The sequence below is a fragment of the Ruditapes philippinarum genome, unplaced genomic scaffold (genome assembly GCF_026571515.1).
Source record: "Ruditapes philippinarum isolate M1 unplaced genomic scaffold, ASM2657151v2 ctg5837_1_1_1_1, whole genome shotgun sequence".
Lineage (NCBI taxonomy): Eukaryota > Metazoa > Mollusca > Bivalvia > Venerida > Veneridae > Ruditapes > Ruditapes philippinarum.
The window spans coordinates 89,209-101,598 of record NW_026866863.1 but is presented as its reverse complement, the minus strand read 5'-3'; the positions used below and the strand labels follow the sequence as shown (position 1 = coordinate 101,598).

Below are 12,390 nucleotides of genomic sequence, written 5' to 3'. Positions count from 1 at the left end.
TGTGCAAAAAGTCACTCAAAAGTAACGGCAAAAATCGAGACGAAATTGAAAGAAATGAATCAGCGCATACGGCTTTTAATCGTATTTACAAAAAAAATATCTACAAAGTACGCGCTTTTCAAAAAATGACTAACTATCTACGAACTGAAAGTAACTTTGGCGTTGTCGGTTTTACACAGTGCAAAACTGCATTAAAATACTTCCTTGTTTTTTTTCGGCCTACCTAATAATACATTTGCCGGATTTGTTTGGCGGTCGGTAAGTGATTTCCAGACCGCTTCTACAAAAAAGCCGGTTATTTTAAAGGTTAATAAACAGAGTAACCCAAATTTTACAAATAATACATTAAAAATAACAAAATGTGCAGAACCAGACATTTTTTTAAATTACTAACGATGTAGAAATGAGTTGATAAAACTCAAACCAGAAATAATGCATTTGTAAGAATGTCTAAAATTGAACAATTAATATTTCTGTTCACAAAAATTCAAATGATACGTTATTGTGCCAAAACCTGTACTTATATTCTGCAACGTCGTCTTTTATTTCCTTTGTTAATAATTTACTTGCTTTAAGCATGATGATGTATTTTACCTAGGTTTAGGTAATCACTGCTAATCAGTTCATACAGCACCTAATTTTGAATGATGATCAATTTTTAAAATGTTTTCTATACGCGCGTTAGGGCTCCGATTTACTCTTCTCAGTTTCTTTCATCATCCTTTTAGGGCATTTTTTTTTAAATTTTTGATTGTTCCCTAACTTTTGATATTCTGTTTAAACAAGTTACCTAACTTTTTATATTCTGTTTATATAAGTTGAAATTGTACTTTATGAATCATGTCTTAATGTAATTGTCTTGAATATGTTTCTCATTGAAATAATGCCTCTTGAAATTCTAAAAAAATTGAATCCTCATATGCAAGTTTTTTGTGAATTTTTGAATATATGTATAAAAATGTATGTATTATAATAGGACAAAATACAGTATGAGTACACACGAGCAAATTACAGTCTTCATTTGCTCGTTAGAATTCGGATACAAACTTTAATGCTACCGTGTGGTTTTCCTTTTAAAATTATAATTTCTGAACAGTATTTGTTATGATTAACAACAATGCTTTCAAAAGGGTTAATAAAGGAGTAGACCGCGCTCAGTTTTTTAGATCGACGGCAAAACATTTCTCCATTTTTATGAAATACAGTTTTAACTAATATCAATAGAATACGTTTATACAAAAAAGTGAAAGTTAAATAAATGATAAAAATCTTTTGGGGCAAAACTTTCTTTATATTCTAAATTTCGAGGATGACTATCGGGGGAGGAAACAGTTTAGGGTGCACCGTCAGGGTAAGGAACTTGTTAGGGGTGGGGGGGGGAGAATACTCAGTTGTTCTCTTGGAATCTCACAGGAAGTTAATGTGATTCTAGGCAGTTAACGGCCGAATGAAGAAAAAATATTATGACACTCATGATTAATAATTGGCAATAAGCTAGCTGTAAAAAAAACGTGTGACATAAAAGTGTTAGAGCACCGCACGAAATACCGTATCCAAGTACATACCGGATGAGGCGCTTGAATACAGAAACGCTAAAAATAAGTATCCATTTTCACCCGCTGAAATGCACTTTAAGACACCTTATTCATCTCTTCACACTGATTTATATCTGAACAGAATGAAAGAACATCGAAACAATCTTGAGATACTGCTCCAACACTGTAGTGAGTAAAATCCAAAATAACATTTCCCTGTTTAATTTTTCATGTTCTGTGTTTTAGAATTATTATTATTTTGTATTTTTTTATTCTAAATACATGTATATGTGGCCGTTAAAAGGTTTTAAAAAGCTTTACATTACTCTTATACATAATTCTGAATGATTTTACTGAATAATCTTTAAAAAAGATAATCGGACCAGATAAAACTTCTTTTATTATCATAGGTTATTTTAAGCTGTTCTTTTCTGTTTTTAGTATTTTTAGGTTTAGGAAACACTGCAAAAATATTTACAAATGGAACTGTAGTGTTTCCGTAACCGCTGTACCTTACACATACGTATTCATATACACTGTACGCATTATTTATGCTTAATCAATATGCAAACATTTATCGATTCTTTTAAAATTAAAATCAATTGATTACGTCAATCATCATATGATATATCATGAACACTAAACATAATCTACTAAATTGATGTCTTTCGGTATGCATATGTTTTTCCGGGATCGTGGACGTTATTAGCATCTCGTTAATTTGGACAAAACTTATAAAATGTAGTTTTCATCTTGGTATATTCTTATGTTTAATAAGATATTCACCAGAGAAAAAAAAGAAAAAATTTTAAAGCCGTATAAATTGTTAAATTGTTTATTGGGAGAATGTTCATAGATTTCAAATATCCGAGAATTTTAACTAGAACATTTGTTTCTAATACTTCTTAAGATTATTTTACAAATCGGACGTGTATACGTTTCAGAAAGATCCTTTAGATTATTATAATTATTTTGGAATGACCGATAAGATTCCCTGATTTAAGTTTGTAATTTTAAAATGACCAATGAGAACCGTTTTAATATTCTGTTCTTTCCTGTTAAATTTACAATCATCAAACCGCTCTCAGGCAGAATTCTCCTGAAAAATATTCTTGTAAAAAATCTCAAATTTAAGATTTAACGAGACAAAACATAACACATTAACAAAGTGACCTTTTATGGTCGACCGACATCAGATAACATAAAAAACAATTTGCCACCTTTTTTCAATATTTCTCTTGTAAAATGTATATCTGTCGGGAATACTTAATGCAAATTTTTTATTCATTATTCATTTGTATTCACTCGAGTACCGGCAGTATATTTGCTTCTCATTCTCTTAAAAGAAACGATTTGTTAAACATTTAAACATCTTCTAGGGTCATTTCCAAAACTAAAATTTGTATTAAGATTTGGAAATTTAGATTTGTGTCCTTCACAAAAATAAAGATTCTAAAGCATTTTTACCTATCTTTTATTTTCTTTCACATTGCTGCTGGATTAACAAAATCTTTTGTTTATGAAATGAACGCCAGCAATGAAAGTAATGGGAATCCCATATCTAGCTTTAATGATAGTTCCATCAACAAATGTGTTGCTCGTTGTGATAGTTTGTTCGGATGTCTGTCTGTAAATTTTCATGAAGTAAATAAACAGTGTAAGCCATCAGATTATTATCCGTTAGATAATACAACGTCAGGAATACCTAACAACGGATGGAAAATATATTTTCGGAGGAACTTTGGTAAGAGATTTATTTTTTCATTGTCTACACCTTTATATAAAAATGTTATTAAACTATGAAGATTCCGTTTCGTTTTTTCGTTATTATTATTACATGTATTATTATTATTAGTAGTAGTAGTAGTAGTAGTAGTAGTAGTAGTAGTAGTAGTAGTAGTAGTAGTAGTAGTAGTAGTAGTAGTAGTAGTAGTAGTAGTAGTAGTAGTAGTTAGTAGTAGTAGTAGTAGTAGTAGTAGTAGTAGTAGTAGTAGTAGTAGTAGTAGTAGTAGTAGTAGTAGTAGTAGTAGTAGTAGTAGTAGTAGTAGTAGTATAGTATAGTAGTAGTAGTAGTAGTAGTAGTAAGTAGTAGTAGTAGTAGTAGTAGTAGTAGTAGTAGTAGTAGTAGTAGTAGTAGTAGTAGTAGTAGTAGTAGTAGTAGTAGTAGTATACATGTTACCTGTTATAAAGTATTCTTTTTCAATATTTCGTTTTATTTGTATTTACAGCAACATTTTCTGATTTAAGGACATTAAAATTATCAGTAAGAGTAACAAAAATAGTCATAATAGTTTAATAGCATAGTAATTATGAAAGTAAGGAATATTTTCTTTAATAATTTTACATAAAATGCAACATTTTCGGACTTGCAAAACTTCTTTGGGAGAAAGTGTGTTAACGAGACAATAACATAGCTCTATATTCATTTCGAAAAGTTTTAATGAAAAAAAATATTATAATGATTAAAAAATATATTTTACTATTTGTTTTGAAAGCAAGCAGGTCAAATTTTATAATTAAACTTCACTGCATATTCCTTTTAAAGTATAATAAAAGTATGACGTTTTCATTTTAAATGTTTTATGTGTGTATTGTCTTTCTTATAAAGAAAGGAAATAAAAATACAAAATACCACTCAAACGTACAATGGAAGAATTCGAAAAATATCCAGTCCTACGACATCGTATGTAAATAACAGTTGCTGGTATGTTTGTTGATTTAATATTGATGTACGGATGATCCGAAGGCGGAGTTTCTCATGCAAACAGAAATTGTACTTCCCATTTCGCCACAATGAGGTTACCTATTTTTATGCTAATAAAACTCATTTTGGTTGTCTGGACACAAAAATAAGACCTGGAGTCGATATAAAACCCGATTTATTAATGAAATGTCGCTATTTAGTTTTTTATGAAATTTATTAAATGTAACTTTAACGAACAAACTCCTGTAAGGGTCAGCTATGATAAGTGACGTAATCATCTGAAATGTTATAAGTCATTTCATATTGACCTTGGTGATTAATGATGATACGGCCCAGCAACCCATATAGATAAAAGTGTGTTACTATTAAAGAATTAAAAATCTCTCCTCTTTCCCCTCGGTACATTCACGTCGTTGAGAAGGCACAGATTGAAGATCCACTGCAACGTTTAAGACGGAAAGTTCGCGTGCATTTTTTAAATCCGGGAATACGTTCAAGGCGGTACGATAAAAATTTGTTTAAAGTAAGCTGCCGATTTCCTGACTGAAACAAGTGAGTGACCCTAAAATGTAACAGAGACGAAAAGGAACAGTTTTAGGGTGCTCGAGCAGCTAGTAAAGACGGTGACTTCAGCGGTGGCGCCCTCTGGTTTTGGATAAGACATATGATTTACTGCGGAATGACCCGATTTATTTTGCGAGTCGTCAATAAAAATAGAAGTATATAAAACATTTAACTTCAGGCGAAATTTTAATAATTTTTGATGCTAAACATTTTATGTACATTTCCATCAAATGGATAGACAATATTTTTTATTTCTCAGTAACAAATAAAAGACTGTGCAACTGTCTGATTTCATGTGTATCCATGCTAACATAAAAATTTAATAATGCGTCAATCTAAAGGGGGTCTGTTTTGCATTTGAGCCATACGCATCGTTGTAAGAGCTGTTGAATTGCATTTTCGTAAAGCATCTGTAATTATCAATCTATCCATTTGTTTACTTTTGGAAATTAAGAAATAAGGTCGTTTTGATAAAAAAATATATTGAGAGTTGGGAGTTGGCATTAAATTCTCCACATTTCGTATTATATGCATGTATAACTTTAATTGTAGTCGAACTCTTTTGATCGATTTTATTGAACTATTTATGCAAATTTTCAAATTTTCTGAAACAGGGAGTTTCATTAAGCTTTTCATAAATGTCTCAGTAATTTTTTAAATATATTATTATAGGCACATTGTATTTTTTTTGTGAAAGTGCATTCGTGTGACAACATTTAAGAAGTTTCTAAAGAATTTTAAGTACATTTTAATAAGTGAACGCTTAAGCCAATGCAACGAGAAGTGACAGATGTGAAACTGTCAACTACGACCGACGAAGAGAATATTTGTTTAGTTTTTTTTTCAGAAACTGTTAAACAGAAATTCTACTTGCAAATAAACTAAGGCAATCGGAATTTTTCAGAAAAAATTTAAATCAACTGGTTCATTTCTTAAAAAGTGGTTAAAGTATAACGTATAAAAGTTTACTACAAAGATCAATTGTGGCAATTGATTTACACAAGTATGTTTACTTCGTGCCAAGTAAAAAGCAAAGGGATTAAGTCCGACATTTGAAACACAATTTGTCGCAAATCGGACGTTAAAACCTTTAATCTTCATTCCACGAATTTGTCTAAACAAACATTCCTCTTCATTTTCTTCACTAAACTTTACAAAAAAATAATGGCATTCGTATAAGCATGAGGTATACTTTATAAATGATATTCCATAGAATCTATCTAAAAAAAATTAAATGTTCTTTTTGTTGTTATTTTTACAGGAATAAATCTTTTACAAGGAGCTGAAGCATGGCAGTCCACTACATTTAGAAGTGAACATCATATGATCGCAGACAAGGCTATAGACGGAAAGGTAGAAGGCATACACAACTGTGCCCACACACTTAATTTCTCATACTGGGCTGTTGAGTTTGGAACTCCGGGTCCTGTAAAATCAGTACAAATAATGTTACGAAGAGACTGTTGTTGTAAGATATTAATATTCATTTTATCAGTAAACGAGTTTTAAAGATTAATTAATTTAATTCCATCCCTCTTTTTTCACAATAGACGTCGGACCGCTAAGGTTATTTCAGAGAATTTTGTAACATAACATTATAACATCTCATTAAATTCATTTGAATTTATAAGTAGCTAGTCTTAAATGACGTCATTCGGACACGCCTATTATCAATAAAATGCGTTCTTGGATAACGTCATTTTTCCGCTACATGTTACAAATTTATACGCCACTATGAGAAATAAAATGCTTAACGAAAATATCAGTTTTCCTAATTTCTTTTCGAAACATAATTAATTTGTAAGATGCAAGAAAGAGAATCAAACACCGGCTGACGTTACACACAGGTAAATCTAACTCTCGGGTAGTTTAGGGCAGAACCTCATTACCGCCGCAAACAGTTACTCTCGAGCTAGAAATTCTAGTCTGTATAGGCAGCTGGTGTTAAATCCTTACAGTCTTTAACTATTCAAAAGTTTCTACAATGATATTATTTCAAAGTAACAGTTCACTGTCTTTAAAAACAAAGGAAAGTCAACAGCAAGGATAAAACATTGTAAGAATCTTTAGGATACGATCAAACCCGATGATTTATTCTATTCTTTCAAATAATATTACTTTTGAGTCAACTAAAAAGTTAAAACAAAAAAGGTGATTTTGTATTTCTTTTAATTTATTTTTTAAAAAGATTGATTTAAATCATACAAGCAATATATTACAAACATGAATATGTTTCAGTTGAAAGACAGACAAATTTCACAGTGACCGTTGCTAAAAGTCGTGAAAATGTCATTAATGATGCCGGAACAGACTGTGGATCTTACTTTGGTCCTGCTATAAACAATGAACCTTTTAGCATAACAATCAATTGTACAAATACAATCTTCGGAATGTTCCTAAAAATCAAGCATGAATCTACTGAAACGATGGCGTTATGTGAGGTCTACATTTATACACCTTAAATGTTTAAAACATACTGTGCGCATCTCCACGAACTTCAAATAAATTTTTACTACTGTTTATTAGATACAAAAAAACGGAATTCCTTTAAATGCACAAAAAACGAGACATTGAAACGGTTTGATTGATCTTGTTCGGTAATGGTATTTGCAAGCTTAGACCTTCTCCAGAATCAATCATATAACCAATATTTTCATAGAATTAACAATGTGATAATCCTGACCCTTTTTAACATCCTAGTGCAGCAAACCTTGTGATTTAATTGAAGACTCAATAATACCCAATAAAGTTTTCTTTATTATTTGTATTTTTTCCAATGTTTTTTTTTATATTATTATTGTTATAATTATCATTTTAATTAATATTGATGATCTTTTACGGTTTCGACTTTCTTTAACCTTTTTGCTTAAATGTTTAATGTTTTGCTTCTTTATTGACAAAATTGTTTGTTATTTAACACTTTTTTCTTCACCTGATATAATCTGTTATTAATCCATAATCACTATATTATAAAACACAAGTTTGCCTTTTTATAGAGGAGAAATATTCTCCCCCTAGATCATTGCAAACTGTTTGCAAAGTGACAAAATGAAAGAAACGAACATAAACATTTCAAATTGTTTAATTTGTTGTAAGCGACTTTGGATATGCCGACTGTTTCACAATACTTTTACTTAAAGTACAAACATTTATAGAATACAAATGTAACGTCAAAAGATAAGCGTTATCATCTTTATTTCCAACAGCATTAACAACATAAACATATGTAATACAAAAATCTTATTAATTTGGCGCAACTTCATATCTTACAATTAGTTAGATATTAAAATTAGAATTTTCTTCACTCATTATCGTCGGCTGTCCTAGCGCTGAATGACCACGTTGTACATTATACCGAGAAACTCGTGCGCTGCACAGCGCCACCTATTGCAAACAATTACAACGAAACAGGGGGAAATAATTATCTTCTAATTCACTGCGTTCAAACTCAGAAAATTATATTTATTGTACCTTTATACATATACGAGTATATAGATGTCAAACATATATTGGAGCAGGCTCTAGCTCTAGCCTCTGATATAGATTTTGCAGCTATGTACGAGTCCAATAAAATCTGTATTGTTGTCAGAAATATATAATAACCACTTTATTTGACATCATCATTTTTTACATTTTAATAGTACTTTACTTCGTAAGTATGACTATCAAATGTGACGAAGTGTCTACAGAATCAATGTGAACTTTGCTTTATCATGCTGCCAAACTTGTTCATTTCTTGATATCAACACATTTCAGTTCCTTTCATGTAATGTCCTAGCAAATAAAGTTCATTCAATGAAGTCATGCAATACCAATATTATTCTTAAATGATATTCAAATGTATAATATAAACAAGTGTGTTTTCTTTTATATCTATTTATATCTTCTTTATTATTCTGCTGCTTTAATGTTAATATAGTGTAATGTCGCTTTTCTTTCATGGTCCTTGTAAAAATAAAAAAATAAAAAGAAACAAACACTGGTGATGTTCATTGATATTTCTTGGTAATGGCGAAATATTCACATCTAGCCTCTTTCATTGACTTGATACTAAACGTTTGTGTCAGCAAAGCAATATATTCACATGATCAGTCTGTTGATGAAACTGTAAGATGCAAAAATACCATGTTCTATGTAGTTTTTTTTGTACGACAATGTGGAATTTGTCAGTTTTATGTCTTATCAGTTTTATGTCGTTATCGTGCGATAGCTTTTGGTTTTTAAAGTTTTAAATTTTGTTTGTTGCCCTTGTGTGTAATTATACATATTTAGTATAACTTACCACAAGAATTGTTTCGTTACTTATTTTCCTCGCTTTGCATTTTTAGTGTTACGTCACATGTTTAATGGTAACGACACATGTCTAAATATAGAACGTGAACTTTCATTTTATAGCATAATAAATATCTTGAAACAAAGTGATCCCTCGAAAACAGCAAAATTACATGAAAGTTGCAGACGCGGTTTGATTGAGTCTGTACATGAGGGATAATAAAAAAATGCAACATCCCCCACGCCCCACTACCCCCTTGCACACACTTTCGGTCCTATAGTGTTCAATAGGGAAAATAGCGGGTCGTGTTAGAATTGTAAATAGTTAGTGAGGTGGGTAAATTTGATTGCTGTGGATAAAACATGCACCTGTTCAGACTTGTTGTATATATGTTCAAACCATCTTATATTGGTCACCATTGATGACTGGTTTTCTTTCAAGATAACATTATCAATTCATATGTTTCCATTGTTTTATTTTATCGGATAACGTAAGATGCGCTCCCGTGATGGACCCAGATCTTGTAAGATTTTCTTTATCAATAAAATGTGACAAGGATCCCCTCATTCTCTGCACCAGACTTTGACTCAACTTTTCGGTAAATTTTGCATCACCTTGTTGGTTTATTACTTTTGTCATCTTTTCGACTTCGTGTTTGAATGCAGGATTTCCCGACATTTTCTTTGCCATAAGTCGAGAAAGTTTTATTCTTATGCGGCCTATGTCAGTGTCTTCAACATCCATGTCGCTCTCCTGGGCCATTAGAAATTTGCTCATTTTTCGCCTGTGCTCTGCTTGTGCTGCCATTAATTCTCTATAAAATATAAAAAATAAATTTGCTTTCCATATCATACACTGACAATAAGCAATAACAATTTATAAAAGTTGCTTGTAATTTTTCCTTCTCCCTCAAACTAATTGAACGGGTTAGGCCTTTGTTGTTGGACATTGGACATTTATTAGAAAAAAGTCTCAAACATCCATATCCTCCTCTGTTGACCTGTATTAAAACGTTTAATAGCGTCTAACTTTTACATAATGTTCAAGTTTAAATATTTCTTTTATCACTTACCCGAAGTCTATCTCACCGTCACCGTCCACATCAAGCTTATGTATAAGGATGTCTATACACTCGTCACTCAGTGGAATATTTACCATCTGCAACAGCAACACCAACAGTAAAACGTGAAAATTGTTTAAATAATTATATTATTCATGACGTGGAATTGATATGTTTCCTTGTTACAAATTTTGGTCTGATAGATTACTCTATATGTAACAAATCCTGAAACATTAACATACTGGAACAACAAACAACAATATATATATATATTAGTGTGTGTGTGTGTGCGTGTGTGCGTGTGTGCGTGATTGCGTTGGTGCGTTTGTTCTCCATGCCCAGCGTGGTTGTTCGTTGAAGAACACACCAACATACCGTGGTACACACACATAGCGAGGTAATTTTCCCATGACCTCGGTATGTAAACCTCGCCAAACGCGTAGAAATACTATCAGGGTCATTCTGTGAAAATTCTAGGTAAACCTCGGAATATCGATGTACTACCGATGTGTGTGGTCGGAATGTGTAACACACACCCGCCAGTGAAATTCGATTTTTGTTTTCCCGACCCGTGAAACGGGGGTTACACACGCGCATGCGCAAATATCCTATTTGCGCATGCGCATGTAACCCCCGTTTCATATCCGGATTGTAACAAAATGGCTGACGCTAGACGTGCCAGAACACTTCAGCGAGGTATGGTAAATTTGTCATTTTATGGAAGTTTATCAGGTGCATCAGATTTGGAAACATGTGTCATAAAACTAATATTATGTGTTAATTGAATATGTATGTCATGCACCATGTTTTGAAATAATTTCAAACGGACATAAACGGCAGATAAAACTGTTAGTTTGGCACATAAAATGATTCGAAAAAAAAACCTGGACTACAATAAATAAAAACAACATTGATTTACAATATAAACAGTGACTGAATTTAAAATGTATTATATCATCTTATATTATTTGATTTACAGATAAAAGTAGATTGAAATAAAACAAGATCGATATATTGTCGGTTGACCTAAAAAATTTCCTCCCTTTGACAGGGCCAGTCCGAGTCAACACCTTCACTGTTTACGTCTCAAGGGCTTGTTAAATGTTTGATTAGAATACAAATAATTGATTTTTTCAACTAATAAAGTAATTTTTACTGATCAACAAAGAAAGCTTGACTGTTGTGTTGAATCACAGCCACCCAGGTACGTCAATATACGTACTTGGGCCACCCAAGGATACAATTATCCTAGCTTAAGATTTTCAGTATGGGCTTTCGGCATATTATTTGATGTTCACAATACATACAATGAGTAATTATTTTTTTAAGTTGATATAGAGAAGGAACGTAACTCGCTAGCTAGGCTTGAAAACAGCCGCTGTAGTCCTGTTCCATAAACTATAACAGTTGTTGACAGTTTTGACTTTTAAGTTGATTTTCATAAATTTTGTGTCAGTCGATGCAGAAATATAAATTAATGCTTTATTTGACTTATTTGTTAACACAAAAGATAGACCCAAAGCCCGAGAGTCCAAGTATGAATGTTACTCTTGTGGTTATACTTGGTTTTATTGTATATCACGTTCAACATGTTAGCATCCATTACTATTTTTGTTTACCTTAAAATTTGCTGATTTTTGAGGAAATTTTCAGTGTTATTTTTGGAATTTATCAGTAATGAATCGGGAAATTTGCTGTCTATTTTCTTTTGGGAACAGTGCAGTTATCCGGTAGATCTATTAGATATATAGAATCAGTTTCAGCTTGGCCCTAAAACATACTAGGGGGCCTCGTTGTTAAATCACTCTAAGTCTTTATTATTGGAACCTGGACTTTTTACAAACGTCGAAAGATGTTTTCTTAAATTATAATTGCATTTTTGGTAATGAAGAAATTTTCAATGATTTGGTTAATAAAAACCTATTACAACTAATCCTTGGGACATTGAAAAAATACATTGCATATTAGTAGTTGTATTACATGCTGTTTTATAATAATATGATAAAGAACAAACATTTAAAAATATTTTATATAATAAATAAATAACTTTTTATGTCATATTTTTATTGATTTTTTTTACAAAAACTATCAAATGGAACACATTTGTATAACAGTAACTTTTGAAGAATCTGCAAGAATACTGTAAACATAACAAATTTCTTCTTAATATGCATTAATTTTGCAGAAATACAATGTATAATTCTTTAATAATATACCAGATGTCTCTTATTTTTCATTTAAAACAGTTTGTCTT

General features: G+C 31.4%; 2 protein-coding genes and 1 long non-coding RNA gene across 4 annotated transcripts in view; 2 read left to right on the top strand and 1 right to left on the bottom strand.

Moving 5' to 3' along the window:
* Positions 1-3,059: 3,059 nt before the first annotated feature.
* On the top strand, positions 3,060-7,265 carry LOC132734033 (uncharacterized). Its single transcript, XM_060720732.1, has 3 exons — positions 3,060-3,279; positions 6,065-6,271; positions 7,042-7,265. The coding sequence occupies exons 1-3, from the start codon at positions 3,060-3,062 to the stop codon at positions 7,263-7,265; spliced, it is 651 nt and encodes a 216-aa protein (XP_060576715.1).
* Positions 7,266-9,125: 1,860 nt separating this feature from the next.
* Positions 9,126-10,241, bottom strand: LOC132734035 (uncharacterized). The gene is made up of 2 exons (XM_060720734.1): positions 10,149-10,241; positions 9,126-9,890 (listed from the first exon to the last, which is right to left on the bottom strand). The coding sequence occupies exons 1-2, from the start codon at positions 10,232-10,234 to the stop codon at positions 9,527-9,529; spliced, it is 450 nt and encodes a 149-aa protein (XP_060576717.1). The 5' UTR covers positions 10,235-10,241; the 3' UTR covers positions 9,126-9,526.
* Positions 10,242-10,491: 250 nt separating this feature from the next.
* LOC132734034 (uncharacterized) overlaps positions 10,492-12,390 on the top strand; it is a 28,451-nt gene continuing 26,552 nt past the window's right edge. The window contains exon 1 of one of the 2 annotated variants that reach the window (XR_009626250.1): positions 10,492-10,832. This is a non-coding gene — a long non-coding RNA (uncharacterized LOC132734034). The remainder of the gene's footprint in view (positions 10,833-12,390) is intronic. The other variant, XR_009626254.1, reaches the window with a different exon arrangement.

Bases quoted from the DNA above. Each gene is read 5' to 3' on its own strand.
- LOC132734033 (XM_060720732.1), top strand. From the start codon at position 3,060: ATGAACGCCAGCAATGAAAGTAATGGGAATCCCATATCTAGCTTTAAT. The intron at 3,280-6,064 runs GTAAGAGATTTA...TTATTTTTACAG, and splicing joins ATATTTTCGGAGGAACTTTG to GAATAAATCTTTTACAAGGA. The intron at 6,272-7,041 runs GTAAGATATTAA...AATATGTTTCAG, and splicing joins GTTACGAAGAGACTGTTGTT to TTGAAAGACAGACAAATTTC.
- LOC132734035 (XM_060720734.1), bottom strand. From the start codon at position 10,234: ATGGTAAATATTCCACTGAGTGACGAGTGTATAGACATCCTTATACAT. The intron at 9,891-10,148 runs GTAAGTGATAAA...TATATTTTATAG, and splicing joins GACGGTGAGATAGACTTCGG to AGAATTAATGGCAGCACAAG.